The 18,432-nt window shown below is 60.3% G+C and overlaps 1 protein-coding gene across 4 annotated transcripts; it reads right to left on the bottom strand.

Annotated features, from left to right (window-relative positions):
* Nucleotides 1-1,213: 1,213 nt before the first annotated feature.
* Nucleotides 1,214-18,432, bottom strand: RNASET2 (ribonuclease T2). Of its 4 annotated transcripts, none has more exons than XM_037126099.2 (10): nucleotides 18,344-18,432; nucleotides 16,930-17,108; nucleotides 14,583-14,643; nucleotides 11,949-12,004; nucleotides 10,441-10,498; nucleotides 7,841-7,911; nucleotides 5,712-5,825; nucleotides 3,855-3,900; nucleotides 2,478-2,552; nucleotides 1,214-1,581 (listed from the first exon to the last, which is right to left on the bottom strand). In XM_037126099.2, the coding sequence occupies exons 2-10, from the start codon at nucleotides 17,016-17,018 to the stop codon at nucleotides 1,381-1,383; spliced, it is 771 nt and encodes a 256-aa protein (XP_036981994.2). In that variant the 5' UTR covers nucleotides 17,019-17,108; nucleotides 18,344-18,432; the 3' UTR covers nucleotides 1,214-1,380. The 4 variants fall into 4 exon arrangements, with proteins under 4 accessions (XP_036981994.2, XP_036981992.2, XP_053524726.1 ...); XM_037126097.2 differs by lacking the exon at nucleotides 18,344-18,432 and adding an exon at nucleotides 17,822-18,062; XM_053668751.1 differs by lacking the exon at nucleotides 18,344-18,432 and adding an exon at nucleotides 17,204-17,454.

Raw genomic sequence — 18,432 nt, 5'->3', positions numbered from 1 at the left:
TTCCTGTCCCCGCAGGCCCGCCCAGGCCAGGCCCAGGGTCCCCGCCCCCACAGCAGGGAGGGCCCAGTCATCGGTCATTTGTCAAGGCAGCCCCAGGGGCCCTGGAAAAGCCTCAGGACACCAGCCTGTCCAGGAGTAAAATCAGGATTTTCTCAGACAAGCAACTCAGGGCTATGTTGTTCACATCAGTTACACCGACTCATTAGCTGACCAATTATAAATGGTGAAAAAAGAAACTCCGTTCCTGAGAGCGTCAGGCTCACCCAGTTCACAGCCGCCCCTCGCCCGCCCGCAGCGGTGCTCCCTGCAGCGTCTGCAGCCCGCCGGTCAGAAGCAGCGAGTGAAACACAGAGGACAGATGGAGGCTGCTCGCAGGCTGCGAACTGCTCGCTGCTCTGAGTGGCGAGGAGAACCGGGCACCATCCCGCTGCGGCCGCCCAGGAAGGGCAGGCGTCTGCCCAGCGTCCACACACCGAGCGCAGGGCAGGGAGACGCTCTGAGAAGAAGAGTCCACGCTCACGTCACGGTCACTGCAGTGTGTCGCTGCCGTCGTCCCGTTGCCCTGTCAGTCACTGTTAGTCTCAGACGCGCCGGACTTACAACCCGGCCTTCATCACGGGGGTGTCTGTGTCAGGAAGTGGTGCCCAAGGTGGCAAAGGAGGTTCAGTTGTGAGTGCAAAACAGCTTCTTCTTGTATTACGATTTATTAATTATCGTATTTTGTTTCCGCGTTTTTGTATGCGTCCGGGTCCCCACGCACATTCAAAAGGGAGGGGAGGGAGGGTGTGGAGCTGGGACACTGCCCGACCGGGGGGAGGGGGGGGGTCTCCACAGGAAGGAAGGGGACCCGTGTGAACCGGCCACAGGTCTACTTGGTGGGGCAGCTCCCACGCCTGGGCGGGAAGCTGCCTGGCACCTCCTAACCCACCCGGGTCCCCGGGAGAGGTGCAGGTGCCCTCAGAGCAGCTGCCGGCCCCTGGGCCCCTGGAGGACACACCCTGGTTGGCCCACGAAGGGAGAGGCTGGGGCGGGGGGTGCTGTTTTGTTAGCCCTGAGGTGGGCGCTGGAGACGCCCCAGCTTGACAGCAGGTGCTCGGACGACCCAGGGGCAGCCCGCCCTCGGGGATGAAGGCCAGTTCCCCCAAGCCCCAGCCATCTGCCAAACACCCAGGCGCCTGCCTTGTCTTCCAAAGGTGACAGAGAAACACAGGAGGAAAAAGAGAAAACGTGGTTTATTCCACGCACGACAAAACTCCACTCTCGACTCGACGTGAGAAGCAGAACAAAACAGGCTGGACGGAGGCCGCTGTGAACACAGGCCGGGCTGTGCTCTGTGGCGGCCTCCTGCGCTTCAAACGGGCACACTGCTGGGTGCGGGCCTCAGTGCCCACCCTCGGGGGGCGGGGGGTAGAACACCGGGCCGTCCTCGCAGACCTCCAAGCCCCGCGGCGCCCCCTCCAGCAGCACACGCCCCCTGCCGCCCCTGGGCTCCCACGGGTCCCCGGGCTCCGTGCAGTTGCGCAGCTGCAGGTCCTTCGTGAAGCAGAGCTCGATCTGGCCGAGGGTCTGCACCTCCTCATCCTGAATGTGAGAGGAGAGGTGGGTTAGAATTCGGGTCCAGGGTCATCATCCGAGCTCCACCATCGCCATGACTTTGAACTTGAACAAGAGGCATCTCCCTGCCTGGGATCCGGGCTCCAGGAACACGCCCCTCCTTCTACAGTGACCTGGGCCAGGGCCCTGGTGCTGCCAGGATTCCAGGTCCCCACCGGGCACTGCTGTCCCAGGAATTCGCACGACTACAGGGGCGGGCAGGCAGCCGCACACACATCTCAACACCGGGGTGGGGGCGGCTCCTGGGCAAACCGGCAACCGCATCCTACCCCCAAGAGACTCCCGTCTCCCTCAGCTGACAAAACGGCTACAGCTCATTTATGAACTGGACAGAACCACGGACACCACAGAGGAAACCAGAAATGTTCAACCGCAGCACAGCCCCTCCGCGGGGGTGCGTCCTGGGGAGGGGGTGCGTCCTGGGGGGGGTGCGTCCTGGGGAGGGGGTGCGTCCTGGGGGGGTGCGTCCTGGGGGGGGGGTGCGTCCTGGGGAGGGGGGGTTGGGGGTGCGTCCTGGGGAGGGGGTGCGTCCTGGGGAGGGGGGGGTGGTCCGGGGGGGGGGGTGCGTCCTGGGGAGGGGGTGCGTCCTGGGGAGGGGGTGCGTCCTGGGGAGGGGCATCCTGGGAAAGCAGACCTGTCTGCATGGAGCCAGAGAGCAAGGTGAGTCCAACACACACACAGCACACACGTAGTGTGTGCCCACAGTCACATCTCGCACGCACACACCTTAGCACACATATGCACACACACACACAAGCAACTCCGCGCCCAGGGACTCCGTGGTCTGCATAGAGCTGCCCGCAGATAAAGGGGAACTTGTCCTCCCGATAACGACAGGAAGGTCCACGAAACAGCACTCTGACCTGCTCTGGCGGAAGACACTGGACTTTAGGTACGACTCCGTACAAGCTGGCAAGGGCGTCTTTGATATCTGAAATCTGAAACCAGGACAGTTCATTAGAAACGAAACTCCCAAAGAGAAAGAAAGACTAGCAGCTCTCTGGTCAGACGTGACGCTGGCCCACATCCTCGAGAACGTGGCTGACAGCAGTGCCCTAGCTCAGCAGACGGGGCAGGACGTGCAGGGGACGGCCCCGCCCACTCCCCGCCCCCCAGGGACAGGCCGCGGCGCGCGGCCTCCACCCACCGGACCGCGGCCACACACGCCCAGCTCTCTGTCTTGCTCCCCCAGCTGCACCCAGAGCTTGGGGGGCGGGTGCAGAAGCAGATGGTGCCCGGACGGTCAGTCCAGCCGATGCTCGCACACTGGGACCTGCTGCTGAGTCACCGTGCCGGCTCTGGAACCGACTAAGTGCCTGCGGCCTGGAGGACTCGGAGGAGCTGTGGTCACTGCTGCCTTTGGTACAATTGAAGCCGAGTTCTGGGCAACACTCAGCACACAATCCCTCATCCCTGGGGCAGGAGCCCAGATGACTCCCGGCGTCCTTACTCTCCTGGGGCTCCCAAGAAGGGTGGTCAGGGGGCAGCGATTATCCATCCCCAGGGTCACTGCCCCCTCCACACCCTCCGTGGGGGGAGGGAGAGACCCTGCTAGACTCCACAGAGCAAGACCAAAGGGCCTTGGATGTCACACTCTGTCCAGCCGTGCTGCCCGAACGACAGAACTATTATTGGTGACTTTCAACCTCATTCACCCACATCAGCGATAGGACAAAACCACATCCGAGAATGGCTGGGCTTCTCTAATGTGAGAGCCACAGACTGACCCAGTAACGGGCCAGAGAGCAACCTCAGGGCCTGCGGCCACACCCTCTCCCTGCTGGGCAGCTAATCAGGGCCGGAGGGCGGCTGTGGGCCAAGGCGACTTTGCTCTCGTGCAAGCTCACCTGCCGACGAGATCTGGTCATGCTCAAGTCCCTACAGTCTTATCATAAAAACGAAAAAGCATAGCGTCATCATGAAAACGGGGACAAATGCTGTTTCGTCCTTAAACGAAATGCTGTGAAACCGAATGCCCCCCAGACTGCCCATCCCACCTGCCTGGTCCGCACCCAGACACGCTTCCGATCGTTGGTATAAGTAAGCAGCCTCTGTGCACACTTACTGTGCACAGGGAAACACGACTGAACACAAGGTTTCTACAAGCCTGGCAGTGACGTAGGAAGGAGGACCGTCCGGCCACGCTAAAGCCGAGGGCACCCCCAGGCTGGCCCTTTAGCCTGCCAGGTGTCCCCAGGTCAGAGGGGACGCGTTTGACGAGAAGTTCAAAGCGGACTGACCTGGTAGTAATTGCCGGACGGCCGAATCCCCAACTTCAGGAGCACGCTAGGGTTTAAAGTGAGGAAAAAACAAGTTAACTGTAGAAGGAAGGTCCACGTTCCTTTCTCGTTCTTCCCAAACATCACGTTTCAGAGTGGAAACGAAGATGCTCGTAAAGTGCTTCTTTTTTCTCCCACTAACACGGGCAGCGAGCCGGTGGCTGAGGCGGGCCCCACACCCAGCGCCGCGGGCCCGGGCCTCCTTCTGCTCCGGGTGCTGTCCACGGGGTGCAGGCCCGCCCCCACCCAGTCGCCACGCCTGTTCTGAAAGACAGTTCGCCATCAGCCTGGGGCTCTAGGCTTGTCCCCGGAGAGGGCGCTGGGCCAGAGCTGTGGCCACCTCCAACACCTGCAGCCTTGAAGCTTTTCCTGCAGCACGGGGTTTGAACCAGCTCCAGCGACCACCCCCCAGTGTCGGGTGTTGAACTTCCTACCTCGCGGAGAAACGATAAAAATTCTCACACTGATAGTGCCCCCCAAACCCTCTAGCCCCTCACGCCTCTCCGGGTCACCTGGGGGGGAGCCACACAGAGTGGACGCAGGGACAGTGGGTCGGCTGAGCGGGGGGCGCCTCTTTAGCTGCGGTTTCTGACAAAGTGACCCTGCGTTGACGAGCTAGCCTCTGTCAGCTCTGGTCTCTGGGCTGCGATGCCCTGCAGCTCGCGGGGCAGGGTGGGGTGGGGTGTCCAGCCAAGGTCCTCGGAGCCCAGGAAACACACCAGCCCACCGCCTGCCCCTGCTGTCTGTCCATGTAGGAGAAGGGCCGGCCTCCAAAGACTTTGTGCCAAATGCAACATTTCCCAAATTTCTGTATTTATTACAGGTGGCGGTGATCATAGCGTAAATATGTTGGGTTAAACAGAGACTGTTATAAAGTTAGCCTGTTCCTGCCCCATCCTGTGAGGAGTGAGATGATGACAAAGCGCCCCGCCCTCCCGCTGGGCCGGGGGGAGCCGCCGGGGTCCCCAGGAACGCCGGTGAAGAGGGAAACTGCGGGGGAGGTGGCACGCAGCCCCCTTTGGCATGAACCCCCGGTCCACCTGTCCGTTCAAGATATTCTGCATTCTATCAGGCTTGCCACTTTAAAATTATAAGTGAATTAAAAAAACTGCTAGCTTATGGTGTCCGACAGGCTTGCCTCTGAGAGAGACACTCTGCAGTGATGGTTTACAATGCAGAGGAAAACGCAGGGTGCTAAGGTTTGAGGTCTTAATCTTAAGGCCTGACAGGCAGGTTGGACCCGGCCCCCAGCGGGCGCCTTGGGGATGGTTTCTGAGAGCTCCGAGGCCCGTGACTGGAGACCTGTTCCGAGGGCTTCTGCACCCCGCAGGCCTCGGCCACGTCCCAAGGGCCTGGGGGCTTCCCGAGGCCTCGGGCCTGGCCCACCGCCCTCCCCGCTACTCCGTGGGCATTGCAGCAGAGACCCAGAGGTCACCAACGACCGGTCTGAGAACTGTCCTCTGCGCTCAACTCGCTTTCGTGGGAAACCGAGGCTGGACGAGGCCCTGATCGGGGCTGCTCTCCTTAGGCCGACGCACCGAGCAATGACATCCCCGCCCGGCGCGGAGCCCAAGGCCCCGTGTCCCTCTGCGTGGCCAGGACCCACAGTGACATGGAGAGGCCTGGCAGGAGACACGTGTGCTGCGGACAAGCATGGCCACGACCAGGACCGCAGACCGGAGGAGGGCAGCTGCCCTCGCTGAGTGGCTCCAGGCTCCCCCCGGGGTGGGGACATCACACCTGAGAGAGTCTGGGCACCGGGGAGGCTGCCACACACAGCGGCTGCCTGTGTGGAGCCGCCGGACCACGGCTGCCTACCTGTTCAGGGCGAGCCCCTTGTACAGGTCCAGGCCCTTGCTGAAGTACTTCTGCTGGGAGTTGAGGGCCTCCAGCTGGGCGACACAGGTCCCGTGCTTCTCCCACTCGTGCTTCCTGGAAGGAGGCAGGACATCCCAGTTAAAAGGCACAGGGCTGCTGGCCGCCGTGGCTCAGTGGCTTGGGCACTGGCCTGTGGAACCGTCGCTGGTTCAGTTCCCAGTCAGGGTGCATGCCTGGGCTGTGGCCGGGTCCCCAGTAGGGGGCGTGTGAGAGGCAACCTTGCATCCAAGTCCTCATCTGTGGCACAGGCAATGGTCACTTCGCTTGGAACTGGCCGTTTCTCATTTAATACCAAGCTGTCCAATCAGAAGTGACCATCGTGCAGCCTCTCTCCTCCCCCACCCCCAAGCAGAGCACATGAGCAGAGATGGGGGGGTCACCCGTGACACCCTGGGCCGCCCCAGGGACCAACCGCTGAGGCCCAGGGACACCTTCCCCAGGGAGGCTGCGTGGCCACGCTGGGCCTGGCCGGCCTGGCCCCGTTCCTGACGAGAATCAAGAGCAGAGGGCTGTGTACGTGGTGCGTGCGTCCCAATGGGGCTGATTTACCGAGAGGGTTAATCTCACTCAGGGCACGATCTCGAGCCCCTGGAGCACCCAGGCCGTCTGCTCTGCACACTCGGTTCTTATCTGGCATTAAAGGGAACGGTTTTCTGACCGCTGCCTCTTCCTGCTAAGGCCGGGCCGGGCAGACGCCCCTGCAGTAAAGGTGACTGGGCAGCTGGGGCCCGCCTGTGGCGAACGGGGAGCAGGGACGACGGCGCTGTGGGTGCTCTCCACACCTGTCCTTCTGTACTGGGGAGCTCTGGGGGGCGTAATATTAACTAGTGGGCGACGTTTGCCTTCGTCACAGTACAAAACGTTTCAAGTGCGTAACTGAACTACCCAGCCTAGAAAAGGACATCGCTTTGCCTTTTCCCAGCATAAGTGCATACTTGGCCCGCACTATGTTGATTAAACCTTCAAGGACCAGCGCACAGGAGACCTTTGTATGTTTGTGGATTTAGTTTTTAAGCCACGTGAAACACTGTGACAACTGGAGGCAGGACAGTTGATGTACTTAGTTACCACGCCAGTTAGCGAGCTGCCCTGCGAAGCACTGCAACTGTTGCAATGCCCGTTTCCGTTCCCCAGGCACATTATCCATTGGAAACCCTGCTGGAGCCCGAACCGCCCATCCCCCCACCTGCCCCGCGTGCTTCTCCTCCGCGTCAGAGGCGTGACTTCAACCCACAGACCCGGGACCCTCGGGCCCTGAACCATCTTCCCGCCCCAGCCCCTTGCACTGAACACTCGTGACCAGGACCGCAGACACCCTGGTCATTCCATTTTGTTTTCGAAAGCTTTTCTCTAAAATTCACTCTTTTCCTGAAAATGCTACAAAAAATATTTTAGGTTAACCCTTTTGGACAAAACCTGACCAGTTGTAATCTGAATTGTAAACTGACACACTGGAGTGAGATGAAGAAAATGAAGAATTATCTTCAGTTAATAAACATAAATAAAAGAATGTTAATTTTATCTTCCACAGCACTGTCCTCCGGGCTCAGCCCGGCTCTCGCCCCGCTGAGAGGTGTGTCCATGGGGCGGCCGAGGCCTGTGGCTCGGCAAAAACTCCCCCTTTCCTTCCTCCTTGAGCCTTTCAACCGCGTAAACCCTCTTCTGAACCACGTCCTCCTTGTTCTGGGCATTTCAGACGCAGCCCAGTTTCTCCAGGAGCTACTCTGTCCCGTCTGACTTGGAGTGGCGGCTTCTGAGACCTGCAAGTCATTCAACCTCAGCAGAGGACGTCTTTAAAATGAGGCAACGAATGAAATAACAGATTAAAAATGAGCTGATGAAGTGCCTTCCCCGCCCTCGTTTTTATCCATCGAGGAGGGAGGCACCACAGACAGCATATGGGGGGGGTGCGGGAGGCGTTCTGCATTACGGGTCACTCACGCCGCTCAGCCCAGAGGACAGGTTGTGCGCTCTGTCACCTGCGTGTCACCTGTGTGTCCCAGAGTTCCATGGAGCGCCCTGGCGAGGCTCACACCGCGCCTCAGGCGTGTGATGCTGATGGAACTTACCAGAAAGAGCTGCGATTGGCAGGCGAGTGGAGGACATCAGGCCAGTACATATACATTTCTTGCAAAAGATCCTACGTATAATCAAAGGATTTAGATAGACCAGCGCACGATGAGAACTGGGTCATCGATAACACTCAGCGAGCTACTGTGATTCCACGCTTGTCCCGCGTGAAGTGTTCGAGCCGCTCAGAATCTAAACGTGAAGTCTCAGCCCCCACAGGTAGGTTTGAACACACAGGCTCTCCTGGGTGAGTGGTCCATCCAGACAGTGTAATGCCACTCAGCACTTAAAAGAGAAATGCGCCACCAACCCATGAAAAGACGTGTGGGAACCTTCCACACACGCGGCCGAGTGGAAAAAGCCAGTCCGAACAGGCGGGGGGCCCCCGACTCCATGACAGTCTGGGAAAACTACAGGAACAGCAAAGAGACCGGGCGGCCAGGGGTCGGGGGAGAGGTGGGGGGTGAATGGAAAGAGCTCAGCAGACTTTTGGGAAGTGACGCTGCTCCGTGTGACTCTGCGATGGGGGATGATGTCACCATGCGTTTGCCCAAACCCACAGACCGTCCAACACAAGGAGGGACCTGGTGTCAACGATCAACTTCAGTCAGTAACAAAGTACCGCGCTGGCCCATCAATTACAACACGTGTGCCACTCAACCTTTCTACAGGTTTCTAGAACTGCCCTGAAAAGCAAAGCATCCAGTGCCCTGGCTGCTATGGCTCAGTGGATTGAGCGCGGGCCTGCAAACCAAAGGATTGCGGTTTGATTCCCAGTCAGGGCACAGGCCTGGGTTGCAGGCCAGTTCCCAGCAGGGGACGCCCAGCAGGGGACGCACAGGAAGCAACCGTACATTGACATTTCTCTCCCTCTCTCTTTCTCCTCCCCCATTAAAAAAAAAGGTAACATCCCAGTAAACAAGCTTTTCTTCAAACAAGCTCTCCTCCCCCGGCAGAGGCAACCTCAGCAGAGGCAGCGGAGGAGGAGGCCCGACGCCCTCAGAACCTGCCCTGCTGCCTCCACCTCCACCGTCTGCCCCACCAGCCCCTGGGGGATGATGGTCAGTGACCAGACAACTTATTGCCCAAACTGGGCCATTTTGTTTGGGACGAATGCTGACTGGGACACTGCAATCAGCCAAGTGTCTGACCCTCACACCTAACATGGCAGCCCCTAAACATCCTACCTACACTCAGCTGGAGCTGGGTTCTTCAGCTCCCAGCACCCTCCCATGGGGGGGGGGTCATAGGTCAGAGAAAGGACGCTGAACCAGCACAGCACTCTGGGCTCTGTAGTCCGCAGCCCTGACACCCAGGCTCACGGCTCACCCCAGCCACACTGGCTCCCTCCCTGCTACTCAAAGGCTCCGTGCTCTCTACCCCAGGGCCTTGGCACATGCTGCGTCCTCAGCCTTCCTCGCCCTTCACCTAATTAAATCAGATTCCAGCTCAAATGTCACCTCCTCAGAGGAGCCTCGCTGGGGTGCTCCGCTCCCCAGGCGTGGCTGAGGTGACGTCACTGCACCCGTCTCCAATGACATCAAGCAACGTGGGCCGGGACCACGTCTGGTGGTGCTCCCCACCTCTCCAGCCCTGAGCTCGGGACCTGGCCAGTAGCAGTGCACGGTCACTGAATAAATTCGTCTCTAATTCCACTCTAGGGTCACACAATTTAACCAGGAAGGTCCCTGAAGCATTGGGGGGGGGGGGGGGAGACAAAGTAGGTCTGGGAAGAGGAAAGTGCCTCTGAGGAGGGTGCGTTGCCAGCTTTGGGGGGCACTAATGACCCCTACAGCTGGCCCACGCCGCTGAGGGTCCCCGAGGGACGAAGAGAAAACAATCCCCGTGGACTAGAGCCCGTGGTGGGTTTAGAGCTAATGACCTTGTCCTCTGGGGGCCGCGCATTCCTGGGAGGACCCGTAATTCTAGCACCTCCTGAGTCTGCCCCAGGAAGCAGGGGGGCCCTAGTGGCCTGAAGTCCAGGTGCTGGTGGCCCTGGCAGATGACCGGTCACAACCCCCCCAGGAGAGGGAAGCACCTGCACAGATGTGCACACGCGTGTGTGCGTGGGCAGCGCATTGGCTGACCTCTCTCCGGCCTGCGAGGTATCACTGGCAGGGCCCTCTGACCGGAAGGACTGGTCACTCCCTCCCAGCGTCCAGCCCCAGGGAGAAACCTGCCCCTCACAGGCCACGAAGGACAGCCAAGGTACAGCTGTCTCTTCTGCGAGCCACGGCTGTCCATCTGGGTGTGCCTGCCATCTGCCAAGCTGGGGGGCGGGGGATGGAACGGCAGCAGGGACTCTGGGAGCAGCAGGGTGGGGCTCTGGGCGGGCAGGTGAGGGGCTGGCAGGTGAGAGCCCCCGCAGTCCCAGTGGCTGCTGCTGGGTTCCCCAGGAACCCCGCGGCTCGTTCCCAGGGTCTGGGCGGAGGAGAGGGTTTGTTCCTTTTTCGTTTAGGGTCTGAGTTCACATGTCCTGAGGTGCCAGGGGTTCGATCCTGGCTAATGAGTCATGACCCTCTCTTTAAAGCTGGCCTGAGGGCACCGGTCAGCACCCCGGGGCGACACCATGGGGAGTGACGTCAGGAGGAGTTCGTACCTTAATCTCGTTAAAATTGAAGTGCCAGGAGCGGTTGCATGCTTCTGCTTTGTCAGCCCTGGAGATTTAAACAGGAAAGAGAGATGATTCAGTCTGGGTTGGGATGGGTTTCAAGGACAGGAGAAAACATCCCACTGAGGTCTGCAGAGGATGAAGGGACCCTCAGTGGGGACGCACGGGACACGAGAGGGTCAGGCACCGACCCGCAGAGGAGAGGGTGGCGGACTGCGCTGGCCTGATGCTAACAGCAGCACCCAGCAGGAGGCGCTCCCAGGCAGGTTGGCGGGGTTCCAGCTGGGGGGGTCGCAGCTGTCAGGGAGCTGTGCTGTGCAAACCCCACTCCACAACCAAGCAGGAGGATAGCAGGAGCGCCATCCCTTCAAAGGGAGGTGACGGTTAAGGGGACAATGTGAAGAAGGGCTCAGCTGGGACAGTTTTTTACAGCACCAAGCCCTGGGTCTGCATGTCACCCTGGCCTCAGGCACCTACAGCTTCAGCCTGGGCCTCGAGGTCGCCAAATTTACTCTCCAGACCCCCATTGTTCTCCTGGTGTCAAAAGCTGTCCCTGGCCTGGAACAGAAGCCACCCCCACGGGGACAGCAGCGTCACTGTGCACTGTCATCCCTCACAGGTGGGGCAGCAGAGGCACCAGACAACCCCAGAAACTCAGGGTCCCACACACTACAGCGTCCAGGTCCCCGACACTTGGGGGAAGGTGGCCTAGAGGCCAGGTCCCCGGGCCCCGGTCCACTCTGCTCTCTGCGGACCCCTGTCCCGAGGCCCGCCCGTGCCAGCCACAGCAGTAGGGCCTGCTCTCGACCGAGCGGGGATGGACAGACCAGTGGTGGGCATGTTAATGTGCACAGTCTGGCACCCCAAATACACGCGTGGGGAGCAAAGGAACGGACTAAACAAAACATGGACAAAGGCAGGAAAATGAGCCTGGGTGTCTGTGGAGTGTGTGTAACACAGATTATACAGCCCTGGCTGGTGCAGCTCAGAGGACAGATTGCTGGCCGGAGAACCAAAAGGTCGCCGGTTCAATTCCCAGTCAGGGGGCATGCCTGAGTTGCGGGGCCGGGCCCCCCGCAGGCATCAAATCAATCTCTCTCTTGCACAATGATGTTTCTCTCCCTCTCTTTCTCCCTCCTTTCCCCTCTCTCTAAAAACAAAAATACATAAAATCTAAAAAATAATGATTAAAATATAATTCACTTACTGTCTCCCAAAGAAGAAATGAGAAAATTAAAATGTACTAATCCTAAAATACACCCAGAATCCTTAAATGCATATCAAAAATGGAACTAAATAACAGCAACAACAGAATTAGGATTATGTCAGAGACACCAGTGGTGTTTTTAAATGAGGGTCTGGTCCACTGAATAAGCTGCAGGGTCTACTAAAATAAAATCCGGACAAAAACCTCAAGTGCAGACACTAGGACCAGACTCAAGCTAGAGCCCCCCCCCCCCCCCGAGGGCCGAGCTTTCGCTGTGTGGAGCGCTTGCCAGAGTCCGTGTATCGTCCAGTAATCCGGGGGGCTTCTGCAGTCGTTCGTGACCTCCTGCAAAGAGACAGGCAGAGAGGCGTCGGTCCGCGGCTCACTGAAGCACGCTCGGCGGCCCTCCTTTCTCCCGCTGCACCGGTGACGCCCGGGAGGGATCCACACGAACCAAGTCCTGCCCGAATTTGCGATCATTTCACTCCCGCAACACATTCATGGGGAGACTGCGCAGGCCGGAGGTCGGACTGGCAATGAGTACACCGACCCTCAGTCTAAACGACAGAATTAAAAGCCAGTTTTTGCTCTTTTTTATCTGCTCGCAAATCGAGTCAATCTGGTGGAAACACTACTGTCCGTGAATACGTCTCCTGTCACTTAACTGTGAATGGGTGTTTGGGGACAAGTCTCACGACCCCCACGGGCCTGACATCTGTCCAGCACCAAGTCCAAACGCGGCAGCCCAATGGGAACCACCGAACGCCGAGGCCAGAACAGGAGTGAGTGATGAGACACACGAGACCCTGTCCATGTAACGCTCTTCGGGGACCTCCACACTGCTCAGCTAAAATGGAGTTTTTCCTAAATAAACAGCCATCAGGAAATATATTTTCACTATCAAATGAGATATGCAAATAGAAAGGGCCAGGCAAGGGCCAGGTGAGGGCCGGGGCAACTGTGGGGCGGGAGGTGGGCGTGCCCCGTCCTCGATCCTTCCCCTCTGAATCACCGGCTGGGGCACAGTGGCTTCTGTGACTGGTCTGGACACTGGGGGTCTGGGGAAGTAGCTGAACTATCTGCTGTGAGGAGGCCACGGAATGACCAGCAAGAGAGCAGGGTGACAAAGGCAGGGTCAGAGCCGCGGGCCCCGGGTCCCCAGTGCAGACCGAGAGGGTCAGTCTGGGGAAGAGCAAAGCCAGACCAGCGCCAGCCTGGGTCTCCTGCCGGCTCCATGACCGGCGTCTGGGGGAGGCTTTCCGGGGTGCCGGGGCCCACGGGGCGGCTGGCTTCCATCGCCAGGGAGGACTCTGGCAGGCGCCCCAGGGGCCATGCTGAGCAGGAGGACAGGCCTGTCCCCACACCTGTGAGGCCCACCTCCCTCGGGGGAAAGGTGCCCGGGGTGGCACCCAGACGAGAGTGACTGCCCAGATTGAAAAGAATTCCCTGATAATGACACTTCACTAGTTACACAATTGCTGAAATCTCACTTCCGAAGCCTCAAGGCAGGAAGGCACTTCCGTGGGGTTCCATCAGCAGCCTGAACACACCCACGGTGGTCCCACAGCTGCCTCGCCCACCGGGGACCTTGCCCCTGCCCTGAGGGAAAGCCCCCGCGTGGCCCAGGACACAGCTCTGCACACACAGGCCCTTCCCGCCACCACTTAACTGACCGGGAGCCAGACGGGGCTGCCAACCAAACTGGACACAGGTGACAGGCGCTGTGCCCTCCCCGCACCTGCCCCCAGAGCAGAGAAACCACAAGGGGAGGCGGGCAGGATAATACTTGTGAAGTGTGCAAAGCTGCACACAGAGCAGCCCCGTCCGGTGCGTGTGCACACTGTTAGAAACACTCCTGGGTCGGGAGTGCAATTCGGTGGGAGTAACAAGTGATATTCATCTTCATTTGTCAGCAGAAAAATCAGTCGGTGAGGAAGTGGGAAGAAGCCACAGGGCTCTGGGTGTCACGGGTGACCAAACCACAAGGCAGTTATTGGCTGTTTCCAGCTCTCAGTGATTAAAGGAGGGGCCTCTTGTAACTTAGATTCTGGAGCGAGAACTTCAGAAACACTCTCCGAGTGTCTAGAGATCGCCCGGCACTGCGGGGGGCACTTCGGGTCTGGGCCACGGGCAGCAGCTTTACTCCCCGCCCATAGAGGAGGGGCGAGCTGAGGCAGGGTCCCCCCACACTGAGACAGAGCCCCTCCATCTCAGACAGGGTCTTCTCCGCAGTGACACTGTAAGGACAGAGGGCCCAGGACGAGACAGGGGCACAGACAGGACGACCGGCCTGCGGGGGACCAGGGGCTGCATCTGTGCGGAGCAGAGCCCAGAAGGCTGCGGTCTCTGCGGACACATTCCAACCAGACTTGCAGAAACGAAGGGAGGAGCCGGGTCAGCCCTGCAGCCAGCTGAGCCCCGTCCCCAGCAAAGACGGCTGAGGGCCTGGGACCTCGGCCTCAACTGGAAACAGGGTCTTCACGGTATCCTTGGGTGAAGGTGGGGGCCAACTGGGTGGGGTGGGCCCTGATTCCGATCCCTGGGGCTTTCACAAGGCACAGAGACACAGATCGGAGGCCCCCTGTGAGCACAGAGCGGAGCCTGGAGTGACGTGTCTACGAGCCAAGCACAGCCAGCAATGCCAGAAGCTTCCAGAAGGGGCCAACCCTGCCAGCATCTCAGCTTCAGACCTCAGCCTCCGGAACTGAGAAAACACACTCCTGACGTTCTGAGCCACCCGGGTTGCGGCACTGGGTCACAGCCCCTGGGAACCGGTCACAGGCTCGTGGAGAGGCAGTGTCCTGCGGGGACCCGCTCCTGCACCTCCCAGCCTGCGGTCCTCGGCCCTCAGGGAGGGACTTCCCCCAAACCACTGGGGGCGGGGTTCCCTGGATGGAGGGGCCACCGGGGCAGAAACACTCACCTTGCACACGGTCGTAGGCCAGTGGTGAACCATAATCAGCTTTTTCCACTCGTGGTCGCCACTGTGAAAGACAAGGAACTCGTTTTCCAAAACTGTTTCAAAGTCACAGTAAATCAGTCCACCCTTCCATTAATGCTTTCACCCCCTCGAGAAGCACTGAGTGCCCTACTGCGGGCGGGGTACCTCTGTGGTCAGGGAAGCCGTCCCAAGTGAGGGATGGAGTCCCCGGGCACCACCCTGAGTGATGGCCGAGTCCCCACGCTCCCGAAGTGCACCTGCCCGTGTGGAAGACGACACCTCAGTGAGTGAAGCCCACTCGCGGCGCTGTGCGGTGACAAGTGGTGAAAAATATAACTCAGGAAGCAGACAGGCATGGCTGGGCGGGGCGGGGCTGAAATTCCGGTCAGGGAGCCAGGAAGGCTCCTCAAGGGCAGCGGATGCTGGGAAGGCGGGAAGAGCCACACAGCACCTCTGTCCTGAGCAGACTCACGGACAGACCCGGGCCCCTCGTCCCCTGGTGAAACCCACAGGCCCTGCCAACTCCACTGCTTCGTTCATTTGGCTGCCACTGAAGCAGCCGAGGTCCTTCAGTCACACCCATTCAGAGAACGACCCTGTTCTCTGCAGCATGGGTGCCCTGAGACCAGAGGGTGCCCCATCCGGCCCTGGGTGCCACCTGAACACTAAGACTTTCCCATAAGGGATCAGAGTTGCGTCACATGCACACTGTCAACAGGAAGCGCCAGCCCCGTCTGCCAGGCTCAGCAGACAGACGGACAGATGAGACAGAAAGGACTCAGGCTGCAGACAGAGGCAGCAATGGGACGTCCTCAAGCAGAGGGTTCACAGGTGAAATGGGACCAGGCCTGGGCACCTTTGATTGCGTGCATAAGTGAGTACCGCTGAGTAGGTGCCAATCGTCGGTGTTATGAAACCTTGCTTTTAGGTCTGAAACGATGGGGCAAGCACTCGGTGTAGAAGAAAAGCCACAGGAACTGCAGCGTGAGCGTCAGGGCTGGGAGAGGTGTTGGAAGCTTCACCCCAGATGCAAAACCCGACTTCACACAGGTGGAGACCAAGGCTGCAGGCCAGGCCATGGCCCAGAGCCCAGACTGTCACTGATTGCACTGAAACTACCGAGACTACCAAGACATCTGAAACACAGTCCCCGGCCACGGTCCAGGCCAAGGGGACACGAGCGCAGAGAAGCTTCCTCCCACAGCACGGAGAAGCTGGGGACCCCCAGAGCAGAGGGAGAGAGAGCCAGTCACTGCGTTCTCAGCCCGGTCATCCTGGGAAAACGCCCGCTGACCTGTGCAGCCCTCCAGGGTCTGGGCCAACTTTGTCCCAGTCAGGGCACTGTCCAGTCAAGGAGGGTGCATGGCGTATGTTGTGGGGGCACAGACTCCAGCCCTGGTCTTTAGCTGACACTGACTGATGACCCTTGACCCTGTTCCTAGCACGCATGCACGGTAGGGGTAGGTGTTTTTATATATAACTTCTTTTTAATCCTCACCCGAGGATATGTTTATTGATTTTAGAGAGAAGAAGGCAGAGAGAAGGAGAAACATTGATCGGCTGCCTCCCGCAGCGCCCCAGGGGACCGTGGGTGGAGGCGCAGCAGCGGTGGAACCCGAAGTCTTGTGTTGTGCCTGAGGATGGCCAACCAACCCAAACCGCCCGCAGGGGCGAAGGCAGGCGCTGTTTCCATCTCCGTGCACGGCCCCACTCGGCCACTGCTGCACCCACCGCCCCTCCAGTGACACCCTGCACCCGAGGGCAGAAACCAGCTAGTGCCTGTGGCTCTTCAGAAAATATGCTTTCTGGGAACACTGGAACATAACGTTTCCTTTAGAAATAGATACTAAAATAGCAACGGTTTCATTAAAGCTGTCTTTAAAAAGTTAAAACCCACCTTTTCCCACACTTGTGTAAGCGTGAAATCCTTCTATTAGTGTGATCATTACTCAAAGAAAACTAGAAGGAAAAATTCAAACCTGGTACTCTAGCTTTGGTTTCCCGTACAAAGTCGAGTGAGGATCCTGAACGACACAGCCCATTCACCGCCCAACACCCCCCCCCCCCCAACCATTGAGGGAAGCGAGGGGCAGAGCAGGAAACTTAAAAGGAGGAACCAAGCCCCGTCTCACTAACAGTGCGCTGCAGTCTAAACTACAGGTGCTCCAACAACCTCGGGGAGAATTTCAGAGGAGGGACACACCGCGACTATCCGGCACCGCCCCCTCCGAAGCTGGGACCCTCTGCGGATGCCGCCGCCCGCGCAGGAACCCGGAAGCGCCGAGGACAGCCGGCAGGACCCGCACCGCGGACGCAGGGGCTCGCCTACCTCCTCCAGAGCTCCTGCGCGCAACAAAGGGAGCAGAAGGCCAGGCAGAAGGAGCACAGGACGACGCGGCGAGCTGCTGCAGGCTTCATCGCGCCGAGACTTCTGGGAGAGACCCTGCAGGGGCGCAGAGGCTCCGCTTCCAAAGCACACAGAGGGTCCGGGCCAAACCTTGCACGTCCCTGAAAACGGACACTGTTTCTTAAGCCGGTCTCTGCACCGGACCGCAGGCCAGCGAGCAGCGCCGTCCGCCCCGCTCACGAGGGGTTCCACTGACCGAGACCCCGAGTCACCGCTCCGAGCAGCCGTTCCGAGCGGGCCCCGGGCTTGAGTGGACCCCACGCGCCGGCTCTCGGCCCGCCGACCACCCGGAGTGCCTAGAGCACCCGAGCGCCAAAGGGCGCGCCGCCTCACCGAAGCCCGCCGGACGCTCCCGCGTCCCTGCCCGCGCTGCGCTGTGACCCCCACTGCCACCCCGCAGCAGTTCTCGCCGTTGCAGCCTCCAGGCCCGAAGGTCTCCGCCCCCGACCCGGACAGGCCTCGGATCCGCCCCCGCAACGAGCACGCCCCCAGGTGGACACGCCTCCAGATGGACACGCCCCACAGACGGACAGGCCCCCGACGCAAGCTGCAGAGCGCCCGGCTGACGGACACGCCCCACGACGTCCTAACGTTGCGCCCCGCCCCCCAGGGTTCCGCCCCCTGCCGGGAAGGCTCCGCCCCCAGCCAGGGTGTACGGTTTCCTCCCGGGCTCCTTGCGGCGGCTCTTCTCTCCACCGTGCCTGCCCGCTCGCGTCTCCCACCCTTGAGGCCGGCTTTAGAGCCGCCCGCCCCGAGGTCGTCTGTGTCCCCGCCCCGAGGCGAGCACGGCTGTCTCTTCGGGTCAGCCTGTTACCTTAAAGGAGCTCAGCGGGCGCCGTGGCGGGTCTCCGCCTTCCTGCTGCAGGCCTGAGACTTCCAAGCTCCCCGCCCCCGCCTAATTCTGTTCCCGCCGCAGGGTCCCCACCCTGTGCAGCGCCTCGGGGCCCTGGAGAGAACCGCCAGGCGGCGGGCCCGGCTGGACTGCTCCCTGCCCCAGGGCCACCATCCTTCTCCGAGCGTAGTCAGGAGGAGAAGCGTACGGGTGGCCGCGCCCCCGCCGCCAGCGAGCGCCCCTTGCCCTGGAGCTCAGGACGGTGCGACCCCTGGAGGCCGGCTGCAGGGAGGAAGGGAGGCCACTCCTGGATGACAGCCGCCCGCCTCTTGGCCACCGGCCGGTCCTCATCCCTCCTTCCAGGTCCTCAGACACGGCCCCCTCTGATGGCCGGGCACCCCCGCGCTGAGGCCCAGGGCCGGCTCTCAGATGAGAGGTGATCTGATGGGGCCACGCCCGGGGAATAACGCTCCGGGTCTTGTCGTCGCCGTCGGAGATTCTTACCAGCTCCGCAGGCTGCCCAGGAAGCGCGCTCTGGGCCCGGGGCCGACCGAAGTCGCTGCCCTTTCCACTTCCTCAGCGGGTTTTCTGCC

This window comes from Artibeus jamaicensis, unplaced genomic scaffold (genome assembly GCF_021234435.1).
Source record: "Artibeus jamaicensis isolate MK-2021 breed Jamaican fruit bat unplaced genomic scaffold, CSHL_Jam_final contig_497, whole genome shotgun sequence".
Lineage (NCBI taxonomy): Eukaryota > Metazoa > Chordata > Mammalia > Chiroptera > Phyllostomidae > Artibeus > Artibeus jamaicensis.
The sequence above is the reverse complement of the archived record's forward strand: the minus strand, read 5'-3'. Positions and strand labels throughout refer to the sequence as shown.

Coding starts and splice junctions, on each gene's coding strand:
- RNASET2 (XM_037126099.2), bottom strand. CDS start 17,018: ATGAAGCCTGCAGCAGCTCGCCGCGTCGTCCTGTGCTCCTTCTGCCTG. Junction 3,901..5,711: donor AAGGGGCTCGCCCTGAACAG/GTAGGCAGCCGT, acceptor TTTAAACCCTAG/CGTGCTCCTGAAGTTGGGGA. Junction 1,582..2,477: donor AGTGTCTTCCGCCAGAGCAG/GTCAGAGTGCTG, acceptor TCTCACATTCAG/GATGAGGAGGTGCAGACCCT.